The sequence below is a fragment of the Sciurus carolinensis genome, chromosome 12 (genome assembly GCF_902686445.1).
Source record: "Sciurus carolinensis chromosome 12, mSciCar1.2, whole genome shotgun sequence".
In the NCBI taxonomy this organism is placed as follows: Eukaryota; Metazoa; Chordata; class Mammalia; order Rodentia; family Sciuridae; genus Sciurus; species Sciurus carolinensis.
This window is the reverse complement of record NC_062224.1, coordinates 12,860,635-12,886,649: the sequence shown is the minus strand read 5'-3', so window position 1 is coordinate 12,886,649 and position 26,015 is coordinate 12,860,635. Positions and strand designations below refer to the sequence as shown.

The following is a 26,015-nucleotide window of genomic DNA, read 5'->3' as shown; positions in this document are numbered from 1 at the left end:
AGCAAAGATCAGAGATCATAACAGCTGACACAAAAAAAAGTCAAAATGTTTTTCTAGATTTATGACTGACACATCTTTCACAAAAAAGAATGGCAAAGGCTGGGCATGGTGGTGCACGTTATAATCCCAATATGAGGCCAGCCTCGGCAACTTAGACCCTTTGTCAAAATAAAAAATACAAAGGGTTAGGGATGCAGCTCAGTGACAAAGAACCCCTAGGCTCAACCTCCAGTACCAAAAAATAAAGAAATAAATAATTTTTTTAAAATAACAAATGACTGGAAAGACTTGATAGCTTCATAGAAGTAAGAAATAGATTTTTCCACTAGTAAATCTATATAGAAGGAATAACCAAAAAAATTAGACTGCTGGTGCTCAGATAAGATCAGATTCTGGGTCCATAAGATCTTACAACAAGCTCTTATAAACTGTGGGCAGGTCACACAATACCTGTTTTCATTTGTTAAAAGGGAAGACTATTATGAGGATTAAGTGAGATGTCTCTGAATACCACACAATTCACAGGTGTCAGGACAGGCCTACAGTCTCACCTGCTTATCTTCAACTTCCTATGAGCAGTTCTAAAGAAGTGAAAAGACAGAAATAATACTAGATTGCTAATGTTTAAGACACTTTGATACTTACCAGCTTCTCACTCTGTTCAACCATGACTCTCTGTCCTTGGCTGTTCTTACACCAAATAGGCACATGATCAATCGTCAGTTCTTCATCAGCCGAAGCAAAGAAGTTCTCTAAAGTCTTACACACTAGCTTGGCCCTTATGAATCCACCTTTCCCTTCAGCAAGGACGGAATTAACCATAAAGGGTGTTAACTTAAAGAGATTCAACTTCTTCTTCAGCTGGTACCTGTAATGCACATCCCAAATGAATAGCAATTGGCTTTATTGCAACTGTGCTACTGAGAGTCTCCCTGTCTCCCCCATTCTTCCCAATAACACAATCAAGTTACTCCAAGTGTTATGCACTGGTGAGACAGAATGTTTAAAAGTTATAAGGAGTCCTGCAAGATCCATATCTATTTTGAAAGGGCTTACATCAGGCTTTTAGGAACTCCCATACCACAACCTAGAAGAGAATCAGTTCACAGAGACACCACTATCACAAGGTGTGGTCCACGCTCCAAGTGACTCCCAAAGGGACTCAAAGTTTCTTGAAGGCTTCATGTCCAGGAAACCTCAGGTGTGTGCACCTTAGCCAGGCCTTCTCCCCACCCACCTTTTCAAGGAAAGCCTAAAACTGATGAGGATATATGAGATCCTGAACTTTAAACAAGACATTTTGACTTTCTGTGCCTCAGTTTCAGAAACATGAGAATGCACCCTCAGTAAGATATTGCTGCATGTAAATTATGTTATGGGATAAAAGTACATATCAGTAAAGCTATCTATCTCCTTCCTGTAAACAGAGATAACAACATTGTATTTTCTTAGTGTTGTGGGGTAAGTTCATATGTGATCAATAAGCATCATGTGAAAAAGAACAAAAGAACTGACAATGACGCCATCCCTGGCAATGCTCACTTCCGCCCAACGTGTCCATAGGCCATGGAATGAAAAGTTTTGCAGATGACATTGCTGGGGAAAACAAGCTCAGCCTGCTTTGCAATGCTCTTGTTGAACGTTACATACAGAAACCTGCTCTCAGACCACTTCTCAGCATACTTGACCAGGGTAGAGGTCTTCCCAGTGCCTGTGGAAGCAAAGAGGAAAGGATGTGACCCTCTGATAAGGGAAAACATGCTGAAGGATGCCCATTAGGTCTTGTTCACTTATTCAGACTTATTCCACCTCAGGCTTCAGACCAGGACAGGGACAAGTTTTCAATACTGATCAAAGTGGTGCCATGAGAAGAGCAGCAAATTTTAAGTCAGATTAAGGTGGGTTGGGATTTGGCCTCCAGGAGGTTCTGGAGGTAATGACCTCAGCTTGAGCTTCAGTCTGCTTCTTAGCAATTCGTGGAAACACTGAATTGTGGAGTTTATAAGGGCAAAGATAATCATCAAACCCCCCAGCAGCAGGAACTCAGTAAAAGGTAGCTATGTCCAATCTAACTGCCATTTAAGCCTCTAAAGCAAGAATATGTAAATGGGACTCAAGGATTCTTTCGATCCACTCTGAACTCTTGTCTGTTTCACCTCTCCGTGATTCATTTAATTATTCAGTTATTCCACCTATCTTTAATGAGTATTTATTGAGCACCAACTATATGTTCAGCTGCATGCTAAGCAACATAAGATATTTAAAAATGTGTTAAAATCTAGTTGGGAATAAAATACCAACATGAGGTGAAATAAGTAACAACAAAATGAGAGTATAATGATCACAGTACAGTGAAAAAGAATACGGGTTATAAACAAAAAAACACTCACCTGTCAAAGAACAAAAATGGTACTTCTTACTCTACCTAACAGAACTGTTCTGAAGATTAATGAAGTAATATTGAATACTGACAAAACACCTGGGTTGGCTATTGTTACTATATAATGTTCAGGGACCAAGTAATTAAAAGATGATTAATTATAGTTCAGCAAATGTATATGTAGGACTCAAACAATTGAAGAACACTTTATCAGGAAGAAACAGATGATGGAAGTTAACACAGCATAGCAAAGGAAAAGTGAAGTCAGGGGGGTTGGGGCAAGAGAGGAAGGGGAGGAAAAAGAAGGGAGAAGAAGGGGAAGAAGACACATCCTTGGAGACAAGCTTTGAATTCTGGCTCTATCACTAACTTGCTTATATGACCTATAGCAAATCTCTTTGAGCTTTAATTACTTTATCTCTAAAGTAAGAATAACTAACCAATCTTACAGAATGTTGCTACGACCAGCAATCTGCAGGCACTTAATAAATCATCGCTAGCAGAATATTCAGGCAGAACAGTAGCAGGAAGGGATTATAGGTAGAGAAACTAGCATGAACAAAGATTCAGACAAAAGACTAACCAAGTACCTGAGGAGATCATAAGGAGATCAGTTCAGCTGATCCGAGGTACCATAGTGACAACATATTTAGGAAAGTAGCTAGACCCACATGGGGGGAGGGTCTGCTAGATATTACCCTACAAAATCAGGGAGATATTGAAACCCTTTGACCAGATTAACACATCCTGCCTCTGCCAGAAGCAAACAGTGACTGTGCATGTGCAATGATAAACAACCAACTCAACCCAGTGATGTACCCTCAAAATGAATTCCTATGCACTATCTAAACAGGAATTCCAGTGTGGATGTTCCCTGGAGTAGCAGGAGAAAACAAGGATTCCTTGGACAACCACTTTTCAGATTATTTGACTGAGGTAATTTGATAATAGATCAAGGTACAGGGCTGAGGATGAGGCTGAGTTAGGAAGGGGGCTTCCCTAGCATGCATGAGGCCCTGGGTTCCTTCCTCAGCACCACAAAAAAAAAAAAAAAAAAAAAAAAAATCAAGGTACAGATGCTCTGACAGGTAGTGGGAAGAAGAGATGTAGTGGTAACAGATAGGAAACAACTACACTGTGAACCTGATGCTCTATTCCAGAAACTAAGGTGAGCTCCTTACCTGCAAATGCCATAATTTTTACCACCTGTAGAGGTTCCATTTTATGGTTCAGAATCAGCTGCTGCTCATGTGTAAGCTGGATGGTCTTCTTTCTATAATCATCATAGAACAGAAATCAGACAAACAGGCAAACTGCATAAATGAAAGTTGACTCAAAAAGTTCTCCTCTTAGGGGAATAAAACATCTCTAAAACTAGACTGTAAGGTTGGTTGCACGACTCAGTAATATACTCAAAGGCAGAAATTTACATAACGTATAATATGCCTCAATAAAGTTGTTAAAGCAAAACATCTCCCCTTATGTACAAGAAAGAGTCACAAATAGAAGACAAACCATATGCATACATTCATAATATATACATACCCTGGCCACACAGATGGTTCCTCTTTAACTTTAGTGGTCTGAGTACAGGAATTCTCCTGAAGATACAGGCAATAGAAAATGTTGTAATGAATCCTAATGGGGAACAAAATCAAATTTAGAAACTTTCAAATTTAAGTCACAATCTGTATCTTATTTTTTCTCAGATGTATTTAAACTCATCATTTCTAAAAAGAAAATACCTATCACCATTTGATGCAAAGATGGAAAGAAAAGAATTTAGATCATCTGCATAGGTGACAAATGTACTCTCAGGGAAACAGTTCCGAAAAAGGTACATTGTTTCTATGTGTAACATCAAAAGGAGAGTGAGACCAGGACAACAAGAGCACTGTAACCTCAGGAGACAATCAAACAAGCAGTAAGAACCAGTGTAAAACAGGTGTAAACTCTACTCCCAGCAATGAGATTCCCATTCTCTCATACAACCTTGCTGACAATCTTAATGTCCTTATCTTTCCAAACACAGTTCCATTGCTGCCAACTTCTTGTTTAGTAATACTGATTTAGAAGCTTTTAAGCTTCCAAAGGAAAGGTGCTATGTGGCTACTGAGATTACAAACACAAGAAATCAAAACAGCCTGCAAGTCACAAAGATGACCAAGTTGAATCAACAGAGACAAAGGACATGGTCAGACTAAGTCTACCATAAGCTACTCCAAAACCTCTATGTGTGCATGTGCCCAAATTCAACTCCCTGTATCACCAGTTCCCACAACCAAGTGCACTGTGCTGTCCCCCAGAGTGAGGGGAGCTGTTGTCAGGCATCAACTCTTTTTGATACAACAGATATTTTTAGAAACACCTTATTTCAGAAAAGCAGGAAGAAATAAATAAATGAAACAAAAATCAACCATCTTACTATTAAAGACTAAACTGGGTCCCTCTGAAATTCATAAATTGAAGCTCAAGCCCCAAATCTGTTTGGTGTAGAGAAGCAATTAAGATTCATGAGGTTATAAGGTTGGGGCTCTCATCCAAAAGGATTATTGTCTTCATAAAAGAGGAGACTTCACCAGGCTCTATATCTTTGCATGTTGGGACACAGAGAGGAGGTGACTATCTGTAAGCCAGGAAGCAGGTTCCTCACCAGGAATGGAATACACTGACACCTTGTTCTTAGACTTGTAGCCAAGAACATAAAATAAATGTCTGTTAATTAAGCCACCTATTCTGTGGTACTTCGTTAGGGCAGCCTGAGCTGACTAAGACATACTTCCTGCTCCCCATCTATATCCATGTAAATAGACAGATGATTCATATGTCCATACTTGCATGTCAGGACATTATTCATCACTTGTCCAGTCTGAGTTCTATCATAAAGTTCCTTGCCCCTTGCTTCAATGCAACCACAGTTAACAAACTGAAACTCAAATCAGAAAAACAAGAAACACCTGGACATTTCTGGCAAATAAGCTTCCTTCCTTATACATTACCAAGGATGAGTGGTTTACCTGTGTACCCAGTTATGTTCTTCTTCGGGCTAATTCCAGGGGCCACTGTCTTTCCCTGGAGAAGAGCAATACTCTGTGGGCTCTCCTGCTTCTCCAGGATCAGTTGCATTATTGAGCTGCCTGGCTTCACCATCAGGGAACAGGCCAAACACACTCTGGGTTCCATTCTAACCTCTAACTGTGGCCTACACTTCCCTTGCCTGTCCCCATCCATCTCTCATTCTTACATGAGCCTCTCTCTTATTCCCTGCACTTTTCACTTCCTTGTATGTTGCACATTCATTTCTGTCCTTTGGGCCCTTAAATGATCTATTCCGTACTTACAGATTCTCCCCAGAAACTTCAAAATGACGGCTTCTCCTTGACATTCAGATGTTACTTCTCAGAGAAATGCTTTTTTCATGCAATGTAATGCAGGGTTGCCCACCTCCCTCTCATGTTGTTCTGTTCTGTCTTCCATGTAACACTTACCAATAAAATGTTCCTTCCCACATGTATTATCTGTCTTCCCTCATTAGAACAAGAATCTTATCTAACTTTTTCAGTAGAATTGCTAGTGCCTGCACAACTAGCTGACAGGTGGTAGGTACTCCATATCCTCTGGATGCACATACTCCTCTGAGTGCTGACCTGTGCACACTTCAGTACTGTGGTAAAAGAAACCATAGAAGTCACTCTGAATTAGGAACCCGTAAGTGCCTTACTTATGCCAAAGTGGTAAGATAGCCTTTCTTAGTGAGTGGACTTCACCTGAGGCTTCAATACCCATGAATGTAAAACCTGCCTCAGTGACACTCTACAGTGGCATAACACTTTATATTCACAAAGCATGCTTCCTACATCTCCAAACTGAAACTTCTCAATCTCTTCATCCTACAGAGGAAGAAACTGAGGCTAACCAGTAAGATTCATAGCTTGCTGGATATGAGTGTTGGTGAGTGGCAGGGTGGGTAGTACCAAGTATGGGACCTTCTCATTTATCACAGTGCCTCCTCCTTTCCAGGGCATTACCTATTGCTGATGTTAATTCCCTTCTCCCTCATGGCGTAGAGGAGCACAGCTATGCAGTATAAGGTCTCGGTGATATCTGGCATGGTCACTGTGGAACTGGGTCTCCTGAGGCAGAAGAGTAGCTGCTGGATGTCATTCACGCTGCCAGAGAGGAGCACCATGGCTGCCACCAGAGCCCAGACATTAACACCCTGCAAGGCAAGGTGCACAGATAGGAGAAGCAGCCAGACACAGGCCACAATCAAGAGCCACATCAGAGAACTACTGAGGAAAGTCACTTCTGGGGTTCACATGCCATCTAGCTGTCAGAACCAAGCCCAAACTTCTCAGCTCACATATGGAAAACAGAAAACTTTTCAACTGCCCTGGATTCCTTCTTTTCATCACTTTTGGAATTGAGATCTTAGTTTTCTTTAATTAAATAACATTTACAAAGTATCTAGTAGAATCTTGCATAGAGATGACACTAAAAACAAGAGTTCCCTCTCATCTCCCATCTCTCCTCTCCAGGTCAGTGTGAGTTCTCAGGTATACAAGTACTCAGAGTCAAAACAAGGTAACTAAGGTAATGGGTGCCTTCCTGGGAGGCACAAAAGTTAGAAATACAAGTCAGTATTCAGGAAGGACATCAAGACTGACAACTTCCTAGTGTTATGATGTTAATTAATCTTTATTTTTTATTATTCAATAATTGTTAAATATTAAATAGTAAATAAATTATTTAAAATGGATTTATGAAGACCATAATGCTCTACTTATTATATCTAAATAACTGCTCAGTAATGCAGAAACAGTCAATAATGGACACATCTATCATTCTGACATTACCAAACATCTCCTTGTTAAAGAATGCATTCCAAGAAACAAAAGTCCCATTTCCCTCTCACTACAACCATCTTGTGAGGGAAAATGTGCTGCACTATAATCTGCAATCATTTTACTCAGGAAAAAGGATGTTGATGCTGGGACTTCAAGTCCTCTGTGACTATCAGAATGCTGGAAAAGGTGCTGGTACCTTCCAAGATAAAACATGAGAACACCTGATCTGGGTGAGGAACAACCAGACTGAGATTTAGGAAACCTAGGGCTAGTTCCGGCATCTCCTTACCTCACTGTGTCAGTACCAAGACCCTTAATTTCTTTGCTCCTTTCAAATGACCAAAGCTGAAAATGGAATAGGCTGTCTTATAAAGAAATCATACTACTGATAGTGTTTAGAGGCTAGATGACCCCCTGTAGAAATATTTCAGAGAGAATTCCTCAACAGACTGGGAAATTGAACTGTTTCTGCGAAATTCCTTCCAAATCCAAGAATCTATCATTATATGGCTTTTTATTTCTCTAAGGTGACCAATGACGAGATTAATGATTCCAAGCATTCAGAGATTACGTAAAAGTTTTGAAAATGAATATAATCTTCAGCTGAACCTGATCACCAATATACTTGCTTCCAGTGGAAAAAAGATGCCACCATCCCCCACAGTCCCCCAGAGCCTCTTAACACACCCCAGCAGCCATGTAGAGATCAGGCAGGTACTGACGCACACACGCCTCCGCCTCAGGAAGGAGGGGATGGTCCCTCAGACTCCACAGCACTCTCTCGGGGTCTACACTTGGGGAGCACTTAGTGGTGGCTGTGTATCTGTAAAACATTCAGAGAAGAGTCCATAAGAAAGATGATCAAAAGCAATGATGTGTGAGGAAGGACTTGGAAAACCATCTCCCACACAGGAGGAAGGAAACTCACCGTATGAGGTTCAGTACACACAAGTCTGATTCCTTCTCTATGCCACAGCTCAGCAGGATGCCATCCACCTTGCCAACAGCTTGTTCTTCATTCATCAGGTATCGATGATACAGCTTCTTCCAAGGAATGAACTATGTAGTTCAAATACAAAAACAAAATAACATGCTAGCAATGACTAGTAAAAAGTGGATTACATAAACACATACAATCTTCTACCCACTGAAAAGCAATTATAGCTCACAAATCATAAGCTGAACAGATCATGTAGAAATATTATACAAAGTCTGGTTGGAAACTAGAACTGAGTCTTATTTCTAAATACCAACTTGTTATAGAGTCTGGGAAAACCTAGTACTTCACTTTCTGTATCTAGAACATCAGGTCACTAATAGAGTTTCAATGAGGATAAAATAATATGACAACTGTTTTTATACTATTATCGGACAAAGCAGAGTTTAAGTTAAAAGTTGTTACATCAGATGTTAAAGGATGTTATACAATGAAAAAAGGGTCAATTTATCAAGAAGACATAATTATAGATATGTATCAAACACCAGAGCTCTTCAACGAATGAAGCAAATACTGATAGAACTGAAGGAAGAAATAGCACCCAATTTCAAATGACAAGTCAACCAGCTAGAGGATGAGTAAGGAAACAGTACTGAAACAACACTGTAGACTGATAAATCTACAGATACATGCAGAGTGCTCTGCCCAACAACAGCAAAACGTATATTCCTCTCAAGAATACACAGAACAGTCTCCAGGGTAGATCACATAGGCCACAAAACTGGTGTTAAAAAACTTAAAATGACTGAAGTTATATAAGGTATCTTTTTCAACAATGATGGAATGAAACTAGAAATTAAAGTAGCTGGCAAATATACAAATACACAGAATTTAAATAACACATGCTTAAAACAACCTAAGGGTTAAAGAAGACATCACAAAGAAAATTAGAAAATACCTGAGACAAAGGAAAATGAAAACACAACATAGAGGGATGCAGTGAAAGCAGTGCCAAGAGCAAAGCATGTAGTTATAATTACATTGAAAAGAAGAGGAAAGATCGGAAACATACTCCCCATCTTTATACCTCAAGGCATTAGAAAAATAAGCTGCCCAAAGTTAGTCAAAGAAAGGAAATTGAAAAGATCAGAGCAAGGGCTGGAGGTGTGTCACAGTGGCAGGTATGATCCCCAGCACTGAGGGGGAGGGGGATGAGCAGAAATAAATGTAGAAAAACAAAAAAATTAACAAAACAAAATGTTTGGGTTTTTAGGCAAGAAAAAATAAAAATTAATAAGCCTTTAACTAGACTTAAAAAAAAAAGAAAGACCATTAAAATAACTAAAATAGGGGACAAAATAAGGGACATTAAAACTGATGCCACACAAACAAAAAGATTATAAAAGACTACTACAATCAATCACATACCAATAAATTGAGTGTTATGGTTTGGACGTGAGGTGTCCCCCAAAGGTTCACCATGTGAAACAATGCAAGATTCAGAGAAATGATTGGGGCTGTGAGAGTCTTAACACAATCAGTGAATTAATCCCATGTTAGGAATTAACTGAGTGGTAACTGAAGTGTAGGGTGTGGTTGGAGGAGATGGGAATTGGGGTCAAGACTTTGGGGTAAATATTTGTATCTGGTAAGTGGAGACCTCTCTCTTGCTCTCTGTTCTTAATCATCATGTGAGCTGCTTCCCTCTGCCACACTCTTCTTTCATGATATTCTGCCATACCTCGAGTCCCTACAAATGAAGTCAGCCTTCTATGGACTAAAACCTCTAAAACTGTGAGGCCCCAAACTTCTCTATAATTGTGCTGGTTAAGTCCTTTAGTCACAGCAGTGAAATAGCTGACTAAAACATCGAGTGACAGAAGAAAATAAATTCCTAGAAACACAACCTATCAAGACTGATTCATAAAAAAATAGGAAAACTGAACAGATCAATAATGAGTAAACTGAATCAGTAATTCTAAAACTCTCAATGAAGAAGAGCCTAGGACCAGATGGCTTCAGTGGAGAATTATACCAAATATTTAAAGAATAATCAATACTAATATTCCTCATATTCTTCCCAAAAACTGAAGTGAGGGAACACTTTCAAACTCATTCTATGAGGTAAGCATTACCATGACATGAAAGCCAGACAGAGACACTACAAGAACAAAATCTGAGAGCTATGACAAATTGCTGCAAATAAATACATCATGTCATTGTTAGTGATGATAAAAACAGCATTATTCTAACATTTCCAGAGTAAGTACAAACTGGGATACTGTCACAAAAATCGTCTCAAGCAGAATGAAAAAAACGCTCACTTATTCACACCTACAACTTCTGCATTCACACACGGTGCTCAATTAGTAGGCAGAAATACGACACAAATGGTTCACATCTGAAGCAGGAAGATATTTCTCTCAAGAAACTAGGAGATAGGATCACGAGCAAAGAATGAATCTGGAGTGATGCCGACATTTCCTCCAAAAGTTTTTGTGTTTAGAAGAAAAAAAATCATCTATCTTGATATATCATGTACCCCATCCCTAAATTTTTAAATATCAATATGTTGAAGGGAGATTTAATCTTTATATCTCTGACCTGCCTCCAGTAGATAGTCTAAGGAATAGGTAAGCTAAGCAAAACATTCTCCAGTCCTCAAGTTGACCTAAGATCCTAAATCTGGGATGGAAAGGAAGACAATGAACAAAGGACAGGGAGCCAGAGCAATAATTTGACCAACTATAGCATCAAGAAGTCTTTTCTGAGAGTAAGGGTTCCCATTACCAATCGATAACAGTACTCCAGGGTGACTCCAATGCAACACTCATTGATCACCTGTTCACTATACAGAAATGAATAGGACAATCAGCCTTCAACAAATAGGATAACCGACTTAAATCATTAGCATCTAACAATGAGCTAATAAGTTTAAGTAGGGAAGAAAACTGTCTAAAACCATAATAGAGTATATGATAAATTATGTTAACAGAGGTATAAACTGTTAGAGAACACAAAGGGGAAACAATGATTAACCTCAACAGGATGAAATGAGGAGTGGTGAATCCAGAGTTAAGACTTCAAACAGATATGAGGGGCCCTTCAAGTGGGATGGGGAGATTAGAGCATGCCATGGTGGGCCAGAAACATGCATGCAGTCTACAATCAAGACAGGAAAAATCATGTGTTTCAGACAGAACACAGAGATGAACCAAGATGAATAGAACAAGGAGGCTAGAACGATACAGTGGGACAAGCCTGGAAGGCCTTAACCCCAGCAAGTCCCAAGATTTTAATTTTGTGAATGTTTCATCAAATTTGACACAGGTGCATTAAAATAGAACACAGATCATAATCTAGAGATTATATTAGTATTATTATAATTATTTTATTATATATTATGCAATTATAATTAATTATAATTTAATTTTTACTTATTTATCGTGTGTGTGTATGTGTTACTGGGGATTTAACCTGGGGCAACTTTACCACTGAGCTACATACCCAGCCCTTTTAAAATTTAGAGACAAGGTCTCACTAGGTTGCTGAGGCTGACCTCAAGCTTGAAATCCTCTTGCCTCAGTATCCCAAATTGCTAGGATTACAAGCATGCACCACAATGTCCAGCTTATTTAAATATTTTTACATGTTGCAGATCTGGAACGATGGAACAAAAATAGATTAAATGCCCTTTGGAATATGGCCATTATTCTGAAGGAAAATGGAAACATTTCTGAGGATATCCTCTAATCCAAAGTATCATTAAGTGAAGCTAATATACAAGCTTTTGGAGGGATTATCACCCAACTGAGTACTTTACTCACCAGTGGGTCAGTGATTATTTCCTTCCAAAGGTGGCACACCAAGCTCAGATTACAATACAGGTCTTCCACAGGGAGGAAGGCAAAGATGTGCCTCAAGACTTCACTAGGCAGGCTACAGATGTGGCTTGGCACTTCTTGGCAGGGCAAAGTCCCAAGAAGCCCATAATATGAGTCAGGAATGGGGTCCGGACCAATGTCCTCAATGTCTTGGCCAGTTTCTCCAGATTCTGCAAAGTGCCACGACAAACAGTCCTCTGCCTCTTGCCTGGCCTCCCTAGGTCTTGTGCATGATGGCGACAAATGTCTTGGGGTTTTCTTAGCAACTCCATCCCTTGGGCTGATCCCTGTAGAGTTATTACTTTCTTCCTTAAAGGACCGAGAGCGCTTCCTTGGGGGCAAAGAAGACTCTGAGGAGCCCAATCTCTCTTCTCCATCACCTTCCTGAGGCAGGGCACAACTGCTCTCTGCAGCAAAGATCATGTCACCCTCGGAGTCCTGACAGCTGTCCTGGCCAACAGAACTGCTTTTGGCCATGTCATTGGTGCACTGCTGTTGATCAGCTAGGAAGAACTCAGGGCTGTATTTTTGACATACTTGACCTGTAGAGAAAATACAAACAGAATGGACAAAAATGACCCATGGTTGCTGACCTGTAGTTGATCCAAACAAGACAACCTAATGTTCAATTATTGATGTTAACAGAGGAAGGAGACAAGGATATGTTTACGGGTTAGGTGTGTATAAACAGCTAATTCAAAGAATTATCAGACATATACTTGGAAACAGATGGAGACCAGTTCTCGAGAGGTGTGATGGCCTACTTTATACCTTGCAACATACACAAGTACCAGATCATATGCTGTACAAGGGACACCTGAATGGACAGACAGAAAGAAAACGACTGCTCAGATTCACATATCTGCTCACACAAGGCACATCTGTTTTTTTCCTACAACAGCAAGTCTACTTTTGCTTACATAAAAAGCAACATGCTTTAGGTTATCAAGTTTGGAAAGTCCTACCCTTCTCATCTGATGAAGTTAAAGCCTTTTTTTTTCCCTCCTGTGAAGCTAATGCATTAATTTATTTTTTTTAAAAAAAAGAGGAAGGAGTCAGAATTCTTTTCATATGATTACAGTGGTATTTAATCTCTTCTACATGCTATCCAAACATTTACTAAGTACCCATAATTCTGAAACAAATATAAAGTGACAGTCTATGATCTCACAGACATTTCAGACATGTAACAGAGCCTATATGGTTATTTCCCATATCATCACACTATTTTCAAACTCCAAAAAGTTATTTTTAAATGCCAATGAAGTAAGAACCTTATAAATATATAACTATACACATGGTTCCTTTCTAAATGGTTATGGCAAAAATCCTTACTTAGGAAAATAAGAGAATGAACAGAAACTAGGTTTGGCCTTTAATTAAATTTATAGAGATGAAATTAATATTTTTTGTATATTAGGGGAAAAAAAAATTGTAACTGCCTCTGTTAGATACCCTGAATTTTAAATACAGTAAGGCCTGGTTATATCCCGCTATTTCCTAATTGTCAGACTCAGTCACAGTAATAGTTAAGATCCTACTATGTACTTAGCACCATATTCAGAATGCTGCAGAACTCACAACATAGATGAGAAGTTGACTTGTACACACAAAACAAACTAAATATCAGACAGTATATAGTTAAGTTTAAAATTACCTAATATAATTTGTTACAGTAGTTCCCAAAACTGAGACACACATATTACAGTATTTAAAGATGACTAGGTAATATTTAAATTGGATTCTGAAATTAGATGTACCAAAGGGAACTAAGGCAATCTAGATTATACTAACAGGCATGAACAAAAGAAGGAACTCATCTGGTACAGGGATGGGTAAAATAAGAGAACCAAACTGACAGAAGTAGAATTTCCATGTTAATAATTAATATCAAAATGAGGAGATGGATATGTTATTACCCTGATTTGATCATTACACATTGTATACACATATCAAATTATCATATGTACCCTATAAATGAGTACAAATATTATATGTCAATTTTAAAAATTAAAATTATTAGGTAATGGCAAGCATAAGTTTGATTCCATCATATTAACAAAAACACATGTTAAGTTCTTAAAAATGGCTGTAACATGACAGAAAATAATCATGTTCAAGAATTAATATTCAATGTCATATATTCCAGTTGATTTGAGATAGCTCATTTGGTAGAGTGCTTGCCTTATAAGCACAGGGCCCTGGGTTCAATCCCCAGCACCAAAAAAAAAAAAAGGAGAAAGGTTACTGCAGTGGTCCAGTCCAGATACTAGGTGGTGACAAAGAGCAAGGTCTGCCATGAAAGCAGTGGATGAGGAAATATAAAGACACAGTGGTCCTAGTGACAGATTGGACAAAGAAGATTAATAAAAAGTCAAGTAATTATAATGTTTTTGGACTGGCAAACTGATGATATTGGTTGGTGCCTTTTATCACAATATAATTACACAAATTAACAGGTTCCCTGGGGTTTTTATCAACATTATAAGAAGACAGAATTTTCATAGAAAATTCAAAAATAATGAAACAAGTGTCAAACTATTACAACAAGACTACAAAATCACAGTAGTAATATTTATAACTACTTTTATACTTGGAGCTATCCAAAGGCCACATAGACTATAGATTTTGAAAGGTAAGATACTTTCTTAAAGACATACCCCTACTCCCATTTTTTGTTCTGGATCTAGGATAGAGACCATGATTCGGATCTCTGTTTGTCCATCTCTGACCGAAGGGCTGGGTCACAGTCAAATGACTCCGAGCCAAATGTTGGCAGTCGATGGCTGTAAGATGCTTCCGCTTAAACCGTCTCACTGTTTTGTACCAACGGGCAAAAGAAATGGGATATTCATTAGTTATCACCAATTCTATAAGGGAGTCAGCAAATTAAACTCAATTTTTTAAAAGATCCTAAAATGATACTTCTCTTTATTACTTACTAGTATTTATTACTTAAACTTTCTAGAAGACTTGATCATGAAATATTTATTCAAAAAGAAGTTGCCACTAAAGGATAAGTTAGATTTGGCAACTTTTCCTTGCCTCTGTCCAGGCCACATATGTGCCTACATTAGCTACATATAAATTTAAGAGTTAACTATATAGCTTTTTAAAAAATATTAAGAACTTTTATAATTTACTTTTTGTCCAATTTTTTTTCAATTGTGATAAAAAAACAACTTATGAGAGTCAGCTATAGTATTTTAAAAATACTTACATTTCATATATATACACACACACACACACACACACACACACACCAGCATCTACAAGTCTCAGAAGCAAAATAATCATAATAAAACTTGAAAACTACTCAAGAGAATGACCATAACACAGAGAGCTCTCAGCTCCAAGAGGATCTCAGTATTGAGAACTGGCTTAGGACAACAGCAAGGCCCCAAAAAGAAGAGAATAGAATCTACTTTTCAGGACCTTCAGAGGAGGAAATTTTCTATCTTCTCTCAGCAATATATCACAATAGCAACTGAGCTTAGAATTTTGTTTCAGTAGTACTAAAATAAAGGGGCTGGAGGTATAGCTTAGGTTAAGAATGCTTTAGCATGTGTGACGCCATCAGTTTTATCCCTAGTCCCCTCCCCCCTCAAAAAAAGAGTACCAAAATATTTTGTGTTGTATTACTCAATTTGTCAAGCAATGCTTTTTCATGTTTAGCCTAGATTCTTCATGCTTCTCTGTTACTTCTCTAGCTACCTCCTTCCTCATGGCATTAACATTTTAAGTACAATAGTTTTTTTTTTTTTTCCTCTAAAGACAAGTACAGCTATACAGTATTGAAGTTACAAGAGAATAAAAGCAGTCCCTGCCAGTACCTATCTTCAAAAGTCCTAAATATAAAATGAATTGTAGTATCAAATGCCAGAATCTCATACCATTTTCTCTATACTTTAAAACATATAATATCAAGACACCAATAAGTATAAGTAGTACAGTTAATATTTTTATCAATATTCCTTCCCAGTCACCAGCATCTTTAGAAATCACTCTTGCAAATTTCTGAAGTTCTTTTTCAAGGTGCAAGTTTTAAAATACTTCATGAATATTTTAAGACTTCTCAAAAATTAAAATTACACATACAAAAACAGTTCTGTGAGCCACTCTAAAAGGATGCTGAAGACCTTAGAACCACTGAATTTAGAACATGCAATGCTACCATTGTAAAGCCATGGCAACAGCAGTTACAAAATGCTTACTCTGATGAAAGCAACACTGCATGGCATAGATGGTGGCCCGGACAGAACTGGGTTTGAGACCCATCTGACCATATGACTTCAGGTCATTTTGCTTCACTAAGTCTTACAGACTTAGGATTAAATGAGAAAATATACCCCAAAGTATTTGTCAAATATAAAACCATATGCAAACATATCTATCTGCTTCCTCTCTTCAACAAAGTTTATCTGATTAACTTTCTTAAAACATGTAAATATATTTAAAATATAAAGATGATGCCACCTAATAGCAGGACAGGAAGCACATCAGCAGCCCAATTACAGCCTATTCTGTGTTGGAAATGCCTGTATAAAATAGCAAGTAATGTCTCAATTACTCATTATTAACAGAAAATCAAATATCTCCACTGTTTTAATGGTTTTGTAAATTTTTTGTTGTTGTTGAACCATTTCTCTAAATAACTCTTATTCACCCATACAAAAGCAAAAAAAGTCAAAGTTTTAAATATTGAAAAGAATTCATTTGAACATTGGGAAAAAACACAAAGTCTAATCCCTTTTAAAAATAAGACTTGAAATTTTACCACCTCTGTTCAAAACCTTTCATATCACAAATAAAAACCCAATTATTGGGCTGGGGAGATAGCTCAGTCAGTAGAATGCTTGCCTTGCAAGCACAAGGCCCTGGGTTTGATCCCCAGCACCGCCAAAAAAAAAAACAAAAAAAAACAAAAAAACCCAAAAACCCAATTATTATTCTGCCTGAAAGAGGTCCTCTAGCCAGAATGGAAAAGAGATAAGGAAAAGAAGCTGTGAGGTGCCCTCCACAGTAGACAGATGTGGGCCCTAGATCAGGTGCTCCAAACAAGGCTCACCCAGAGGAGCAGTTGCAGGCTTCTAAGCACTAAATCCACTGACCCCATAAATCTAAGCTATGAAAATTATCTGTGATCTCTTCGACATTTCCAGTTGCTTCAGAGCTGACAAGCACAAGGTCTACAATTAAAACTGGAGATATTAGAGAACTGGTACCAACAGAAGACATCTCATGTACATAGAAGGTGAACATCTATTGCCAGACTGGCCTAAAGAGGAAAAGCTTTCACAGATAAAACATCAAAAGATCAACACCACTCAAATTTACAGGATCCAGGATCTTGGGGCCAGTCATAGGCCTGCTTAGGGGGGTGGTACAAGTCAGGTAATATAAGGGTTCTGAAAAATCAATAAAGAGACAGATATCAATGACAACGTTAAGCTCAGTGAATCTGATGCCTGTCCAAATCTATGACACTCCTAAATCTGACTTTTAGAAGTAGGGACTGTTGTTAGGGACTGGAGATGTGGTTCAGTGTACTGCACTTGCCTGGCACATGTGAGGCACTGGGTTCGATTCTCAGCATCACATTTAAATAAATGAATTAAATAAAGGTCCATCAACAACTAAAAAAAAAAAAAAAAAAAAGTCAAAAAAAAGAAATACTGTGGTTATACAAAAGAGAGGCTGAAAATAGATTTGTATAGATTCGTATGTTTATGTATGCAGGATGAACCTTGGAACTTTTTCTAGAAAGTATGGAAGAATGGCCTCATCCCAGCCTTTCCCAGCCAAACTACAAGAGGCCCTAGTAAGAAAACAGGCATTTATAATGATCATAAAACTGGCATGTCTAAATCATAGGCTTTAGAGTCAAAAACAGTTAGTATACTCCACGATAAGAACGAGTCTGCCTTTTTTCACTGCCATACCATCTGTACATAGCACACTGCCAGGCACAGTGCATGCTATGGACCAAATGTTTATGTTCCCCCAAACTCGTTAAAATCCTACCCCCCCAAGCTGATAATATTAAAAGTTGGGGCTTTAGAGAGGTGTTTAGGTTATAAGTATGGAGCCCCCATGAATGGATTAGTGCACGTACAAAACAAACTCGAGAGAGCTCCCTTGCCCCTCAGCCATATGAAGACACAGTGAAAAGACACCAAGCACAAACTAGGAAGTGAGCCCTCATAAGACACCAAATCTGCCAGTATAGCAGTCTGAATGGACTAAGAGAGTACATGGTCAATATATAATGAGTGAAAGATGACCTAAGGACAGGGTAAAAGGGGTGAAGACTTTTATGTGGAATTTGGCAAGGGCAGACCCACAGGGGACCTCCTTAAAAGTACATCAGACAGTTAAGAGAACACCCAAAATGTTCAGTTCTAAAAGGAATTGTTGGGGGGAAAATAGGTAGTATGCATAGGTACATTTTTTTTTACATATTTTTGTTTATGTATTTACTTCATAAAATAAATCTGAATCTAAAATGTTTATTGAGAAGATTATGTTTGTAGATATATAATGTTATGGTTTGGATGTGAGACAATGCAGGAAGGTTCAGAGAAATGACTAGGTTGTAAGAGTCTTCACTCAACCAGTGAATTAATCCCTGATGGGATGAATTGAAGTGGTAGGGTGTGGCTGGAGGAGGTGGGAATTGGGGCGCAGGTATGGGGTATATATTTTGCATCTGGAGAATGGAGGCTTTCTCTCTCTCTCTCTCTCTCTGCTTCCTGATGATGCAAGCTGCTTCCCTCTGCCACACTCTTCCACCATGATGATCTACCTCACCTCCAGTCCCAAGGAATGGAGCCGGCCTTCTATGAACTAAGACCTCTGAAACTGTGAGCCCTTAAACCTTTCCTCCTCTACAACTGTGCTAGTCAGATTCTTTTAGTCACAGCAGCTAAAAAAGTACAGAATAAGAGAGTTAGCAGAAATATTAGAACACAGTGTTTTGCTTCCAGAGTTCTAAGTACACTCCACTATACTTCAAGCCTGAAGCCATTGTAGAAAGAGCTAAGGCTGACAACTGGAGGAGGGCACCTCAGTTGGAAGACATGGCTTCTGTGTACTAACATAAATTGCCTCCACTATCCACTGGAAATGGTGCTGAGTCATGACTTGCCAGGGACGGAGAACTGGCACTTTCACCAGATTCAGGTCCCTTAGAGGTAAGTGCTGTGATCCACTGATGTGGGAGCTAGGAGCCTTGAGTCTAGCTGTTGTGGAGATAAGTCATTTAACACCTTCTCAAAGCCTCAACCCAGAGGCAAGGCAGTTTGTTAGAAGACCCTCCTACAGGCAGGTGCATGCATTACTAAAATTTATGAAAATGAGGAGTGTAATAACCTGCCACACTGAATCCAAAGAACCCTATCATACATGTGTTAAGTACTGTGACACCCACACTGAGGGTGACAAAACCCACCTCCACACCTGTGTCAAAACCTAGCAACGAAACTCCTAGATTTACCTGACTACCAGACCAATCTGAGCATCTCTAAAAGGTTTTATTTTGATAGCATGTGTTCTTGCTAAATTTATTTTTTTAAAACCTACATTGAAATTTCAATCATTCTTTTATTTTTAATATGCCTTTTTAAAAACCATTTCAAATCTAACTTTATCAAAATAAAAATGCTCAAATGCTGACTCTTCCATATAATTTTCTTCCCTGAGTCACCCAAACCTAATGGTATTCCTCCCACCTAGAAGTGAATGTACTTAACATCTCTTTTTTACAGGATGTTGTTAGAAGTTGTTTGTGACTTTAAAGTGAAGTTAAAGAATGCTACATAATGAATGTACACAAAGGGAAACTATGCCTAAACTCGGTGTGGTGTCCCGTGCAGAGAGGGCTAGAACTGTTCATGAGGCTTTTCCAAACCATGTGAGACTCCAAAGATACTCAAATTAATTCTTTCCATAACAAAGTATCTGGTAGAGACCCTCTACCAGACTAATAGTAATGTCATATCCTTCAGGTGTTAGGACAAGAAAAAGAAGGGGAAAAAAAACTGACCATGTATGAAAACCATTTTGTCAAACAATTTTGCCCAGACAGGTAGGGTGGCCATGTCTTTAATCACAACTACTCAGAGGCTAAGGCAGGAGGATTGCAAGTTCAAGGCCAGCCTGGGCAAATTAGAGAAGTCCCAAGCAATTTAAGGAGACCCTGTCTCAAAATACAAAGTAACAGGCTGGGGATTTAGCTCGGTTGGTAGAGTGCTTGCTTGACTTGCATGCACAAGGCCCTGGGTTCAGTTCCCAGCACCACCAAAAAAAAAAAAAAAGTGTAAAAATATAAAGTAAAAAGGACTGAGAGTAAAAATATGAAGTAAAAAGGACTGAGTGTATGGTTCAATGGAAAGCACCCCTGCATTAGCTCTGCAGTACCAAAACAAAACCAAAACAAAAGAAAACCCAATTCTGCCTAGGCTCAAGTAAGCCCATTCCCATACTGCTCTTTATGGGAAGGCCCTCTAATGACTTCTCTGTCCCCTACTCTAAGTCCCTCTAATACTCTAATATTCCTCTGGTAATATCCTCAGCTTTTAATCTCAGATCAATGGACCACTGGTGGCTTCCTGGTCTTTGCTGACTCCAAGGTGGTCATTACTCGGGGTTGGCTCTTTTCTAACTGTCAAACTCTTCACTCTGATGATGGTCTACTTCTTCCTAGCCCACTGGAACCCACACCATTCCCTAGGAGTCCCTGATAGAGGAGATCAGGCTCTCAGCAGTCTCCCTTAAACTGTACTCATTACTCACACACTACTACTTGCACCAAAGACAGGGACCACGTTCACCATCATTATCCCTCGAAGGGCTTAGCACAGGACTGCAGATAATATTTAAAGAGTAGTTCAATGAGAAATATGTCACTATAATTACTCAATTATGCTTTCTTTTGCCTGGTTTCAAATTATTTTAATCTTCTTTATTGAAAATCAATCTATAAAACAAGTCGCAAAAACTGAAACTGAGTACTTTGGGTCTTGTGGCAGACTTCTGTTCCTCTTCTTCCTTAGAACAAATCATCTCCACTTTTCAGTTCCATGTACAGTTGGATGAGACCTTAAGACTGAGTGCTAGCCAATGCAGTGTGAATAAAAGTGGTGTGTGCCTTTTCCAGACCTGTCCTCCATTCTATGCCATCTCAAGTTAATTGGGCAGCTGATTCCTCAGGATATCCTTAGAAGCTGTACGTATGTTCAAGATGAAGTGCCTTTAGCAGCCTGAGACCTTACATTACTTCTTTTAAAAGATTCCCTCTCCACCAAAACACCTACACACACACAAACTTCCAACAACCCCCACCATCTGTAACCTTCTTAGATTACTATGGGATTAAAAAGTAAACTTCTATTGTGAGGTCATTACTTGTTTGGATGTATTTGTTATTGTTGCAATGCTTACCCTAACTATTACAGGATCTTTTGAAATTGGTATCAAATCATTTCCTTTCTTCCCCTATCTTTACTCATTAGAATTCATACCAAAAAGTCCTCTTGAACTTACAGTTTACAGACCTAAATGGACAAGATGAAGACAGTAACTGCCCAGTATTTCTAGAGGTCTGATTATCATTAAATAACTGCTCTAAGGAAAAAAAAAAAAAAAAATCAGGTTAACTTGTACAATGTCCCTTAGTGGAGAAACTGTTCTTAAACCCATTACCTAATTTTGCTATGTAGTGCTAATTAGATAATTTAGAGTAACCTAACCTCATCTGGTTAGTTTCTCCACAAGCTCTTCACTATTCTCTGATGGGCAAGTCTGTAAAGATGAGTAAGTGAATACCTGGTCTGGTGTCTCCTATGGAGATAACAGAGACATAGCCCATTATTAAACAGATTCTGGTACTTGATAAGATTCTGGTACTTGACAGGTCTGAGTGCAGCCTGTGAAACCTTGAACCCAGTAAGTAAATGTGTGTTATCCCGCATCTCCAGCACTGTAAAAAGTACTCACTCAAGCCAGGAAGTACTTAGAAGTCCTTCTAAGACATTTGTAACAATTCTTTTCATAAGTATGTATATAATGTCTTACACAATTATCATTTTTAATATATCTTCATTGCATTATTTAATATATTTCTAGCAATTATTTATTCAAGAACATATTGAAATTTAATAACAAATAGGTATGCAGAAAACACTATGCAAAAAAAAAAAAATCACTATATACTGTAGACTCAAATAGAAAAGCTTCAAAGTATTTCCCCCTTAGTTCTAAAAGAAACAATAACAGAAAGAGAACATATAGCTCTAGCTCCACTGTCTAATACACTCACTGTACATAAAGCCAGGTCCCTTCCAGCCACTAACTACAACCTGCTTCTCTTTACATTCCAAGGCCCAAGTCAGTAGGTTTAATCTTTCCCGAATAATCTCAAGACTCTGAAATACTTCCTGCTCCCTTGGAAACAGCACTTGCTGAATATATCAAGCAAGGATGGGTTGGGCTGTTCACTCTCTACATTCCTCACAAGAAATGAAATGACAAAGAAAAAACAAGACCATTATTTACTATCTAAAATATATCTTTATATATTTGAAAGTCCTTTTCTACTATCAATTTATTCCACAACCACTTTTATACATCTACTATGTCCCAGTTTCATTATAAACTCCACAAGGACTTTCCTTATGGTATTCCTTGATGTTAAATGCTATTTTAGACATTAAGTATACAAAAATGAATAAACCAGACCATAAGGCAACTACCAAAACAAACACAAATTACTAAACATGAAGCAATGTGTTACATAAATATATGCACAAAGTGCTATGGTAGTAAACTGAAAAGAGTTAGGAAAATTGGGAAAGGTTTAACAAAGAGTTGAGCCTTAAAAGATGAATAGGATTCAGTGAGGTTGAAGAAACAGTATGTCCCAAAACACAGGGGCACAGCAAAGCACTGTGTGACAGAAAAGGTGGGTTGTGTCAGAATAAGAGGTTTGCTAATGGGGAATTATGAGAAACAAGGCTGGGAAATTAATCTGGAGACACAGACTATGAAGGTCCGTTAACACCCTGCTACAGAAACTGGACTTTATCGTGGCGGTGATTCAGGGTATCCTGCTATTTTAAAGCAGGGTCATTACACAATCAAATTTAGACAGACATGAAGACTGTCAGGAAAACTAGTCAGAAAGTCACTCTACCAACAGAGGTGAGAGTTGTCAAAGGCCTAAGAGCAGTAGAAATTGAGCTGAGAGGATAGATGACTACCAACGAGGGTTTTTTTTTTTTTTTTTGACCCAAAGATGAAGAGAATATTAAGAAAGATGATTCATTAACCATGTTAAAGAGAAATTTTTTTTTGTTTAATTGTTTTTTTCTGTAGTGAAAGGAGACCTAAAGTCCTAGTTTTGAAAATAATTTTTGGTTTTATTTTAAAGCATCCGTGGGCCAGGTGTGGTGGCACAAATCTGTAATCCCAGAGGCTCAGAAGGCAGAGGCAGGAGGATCGTGAGTTCAAAACCAGTCTCGGCAACTAAGCAATGCCCTAAGCAACTCCGCAAGACCCTGTCTCTAAATTAAAAAAAAAAGGGCTGGGATGTTGCTCAGTGGTTAAGTGCCCCTGGGTTCAATCCCCAGTACCCCCCCCCCAAAAAAAAAAAAGTTATCTATGGAATACAGGTTAAGCTCCAAGAAATACTTTGAATGAGACTGGTCCTCCAAAAGCATGCAAATAGTCAATGAAGATAAAATATCTGTGATGCTATGATAGATAATTTTCTAGGAGTTAGGTAACTTCACAGCCAAAAGAGCAAAGACAAAATTTAAGTTCAGTTTCCAAATAAAAAAATCAGTATAGAAGGGATAGAGATGATAAGTAGGGAAAAAAGATAACGGAAACAAACGTGAAATTAGAATTTGAGTTCTAACAGTCTGATGTACTTACAAATCAGTAACATATCAAATCATCAGTACCCCAGTGACCACAGCTGAGTGCTACATATTCATGCAATACAGCACACACACAAAAAGGAAAAACAGACAAGCAGCAAATCACAAACCAATGACAATTACATAGGAAGTGAGACAGTAAAGGCCAGGCCACAAACTCCAAAAGTGTGCACAAAAGAAATGGGTAACCTAACTAACAAAAAACAGCAACAAACCAGAAATAACTGGGTTTATATGTTTACTACACAGACACCCCTCCCCCCATACACACACCCTCCAGACCAGGCTTTTGCTCCAGAAAATCACAGGCACTATGGGCACAGATTCACATACTTCATCATCTAGTTACTCAAAGGGGGACAGAGACCAAAGCTAAGTTCATAAAGCAGACAGGAGAGACAGAATCAAATTTGGAACACCAATTAAATAATTATCCTGGATTCAAGTATTCCATCTTTTTGTGAACCATGTGCCCCAATTTTTAAAAAAAACATAAAATAGAGAAATTGAATCAGACATAATGGCACACACCAGGGGTCCTAGCTACTCAGGAGGCTGAGGCCAAATGACTAGAGCCTAGGAGGTCCAGGCCTGCCTGGGCAACAAGGCTAGACCCTGTTTCAAAAAAGAAGAAAAACAGGGAAACTGGAGACAAGAGGCAAGAGAAGGCAGGGTTATCTGTCAGGAGAATGGGGTGGAAAGAAGCACTACCAGCAAAAAGACACTACCAGATACTCAACTTCAAGTCTGCACTGACTCTAACAGCTGCAGTAAGCACACTGCTTGGCATGTTTTAAAACTTTGTGCACTTAAAGGCCCTTCTTTGCTGCCTTCTTGTTTTCCCCCCTTTGGAGGGGGGATAAGAGTTAATGAACAATAAACTTTGGCAAACTTGATACTTGGACCTCGTTCTGTCTCCAGTAACCATACCATTCAGTAACTAAACTAAGTTGAATATGTTTATTAGTTAAAAGGGGCTTATTATCATGATCGCACAGTTGAGGCTTCATTTTAATCTTCCACTTATTTTAGCAGTGTCTGGCACATGCAGACACTCAACAGTTGGTGCCATTCTTCCTTCCAGAAGACTTTATCATCCATACCTTCTTGGTAAAATCACTGATTTCATTAGGCCTCAATTCCCCCGCCTGTAAAACCAGAATGATGCTTTACAGTGTTGTTTGTGAATTAGAAAACTAACGTCAAGTGTTTTGAAAATCAGAGTGCAATACCAAAGTGGAAAGAGAGTTCTTAACCCTGACAGAGTAGCGACTCCCCTTTTGCCCCTAAAGGAACTGAAAACACCAGGAGGTTAAATGACTAGTTCCTCGTAAGGTCGGGTAAGGAACACATACCTAACTAACCTAATCTCTTCCATCACCTCATATACAGCTTACTCAGATCTCAACGAAGCCTCCTAAAGCCCAAGGCCTTTCCACATCACCTTAACCTTTTTTATATCCAGGTAAGAGGGAGAGAAGGAGAGGCAACAGGGTAGCATAAATGACTTGCCCAAGGTCAAAACATCAGAGGAGAAAGAGCCTGGCTTGTCAGCAACCGAGGCCACGTACCCCTACCTTCTCCACCAGTCCCCGAGAAACGACGAGCTGCCCCTTCCAGGGCCTCAGGGAGCAGCGTGGGGGCGGGGACCTGGCCCGAGCTCACCCGGCGCCAGGGCCTCCCCCGTGCGCACATCACCACGCCCCGCACCTGCCGGCGGACCCCGGAGCCCCTACACACACCCTGCGCCCGGCCCCGCCCCGCGCCCCCCGCGGCCTGTGCCCCACCCCCGAGGCCGGGACCCCCGGGCAGGGCTCTGGAAGGTTAACTTCCCCGCGCGACAGATCCCCGCCTAAACTCCCTGCCATGTCTATGGTCTCACGCACTATGGCGCTCCGGACCCGGGTCCCTGCCAACGTTGCCTCCGGGCCGGCGCCGCTGACCGCCCAGCCCAGCGTCCTCCGCAGCAAGCTCCTCCTCCGTCCCAGACAGCAAGCAGAGACGCCCGCCGACTTCCTCCGCGAGCTC

General features: G+C 39.3%; 1 protein-coding gene across 4 annotated transcripts in view; it reads right to left on the bottom strand.

The window, feature by feature from the left end:
• The window catches only part of Fbh1 (F-box DNA helicase 1), a 69,289-nt gene that overhangs the window by 20,511 nt on the left and 22,763 nt on the right, over window positions 1-26,015 (bottom strand). Inside the window, exons 1-10 of one of the 4 annotated variants that reach the window (XM_047519857.1) lie at window positions 25,874-26,004; window positions 14,709-14,864; window positions 11,992-12,590; window positions 8,156-8,286; window positions 7,915-8,050; window positions 6,409-6,599; window positions 3,926-4,018; window positions 3,562-3,653; window positions 1,543-1,711; window positions 646-868 (exon numbers count right to left, since the gene is read on the bottom strand). In XM_047519857.1, coding sequence (XP_047375813.1) covers window positions 646-868; window positions 1,543-1,711; window positions 3,562-3,653; window positions 3,926-4,018; window positions 6,409-6,599; window positions 7,915-8,050; window positions 8,156-8,286; window positions 11,992-12,590; window positions 14,709-14,864; window position 25,874 — 1,791 coding nt within the window. In that variant the 5' untranslated portion in view covers window positions 25,875-26,004. Of the gene's footprint in view, window positions 1-645; window positions 869-1,542; window positions 1,712-3,561; window positions 3,654-3,925; window positions 4,019-6,408; window positions 6,600-7,914; window positions 8,051-8,155; window positions 8,287-11,991; window positions 12,591-14,708; window positions 14,865-25,564; window positions 25,697-25,873; window positions 26,005-26,015 lie in introns of those variants that run through there. The other 3 variants (XM_047519855.1, XM_047519858.1, XM_047519859.1) reach the window with 3 other exon arrangements.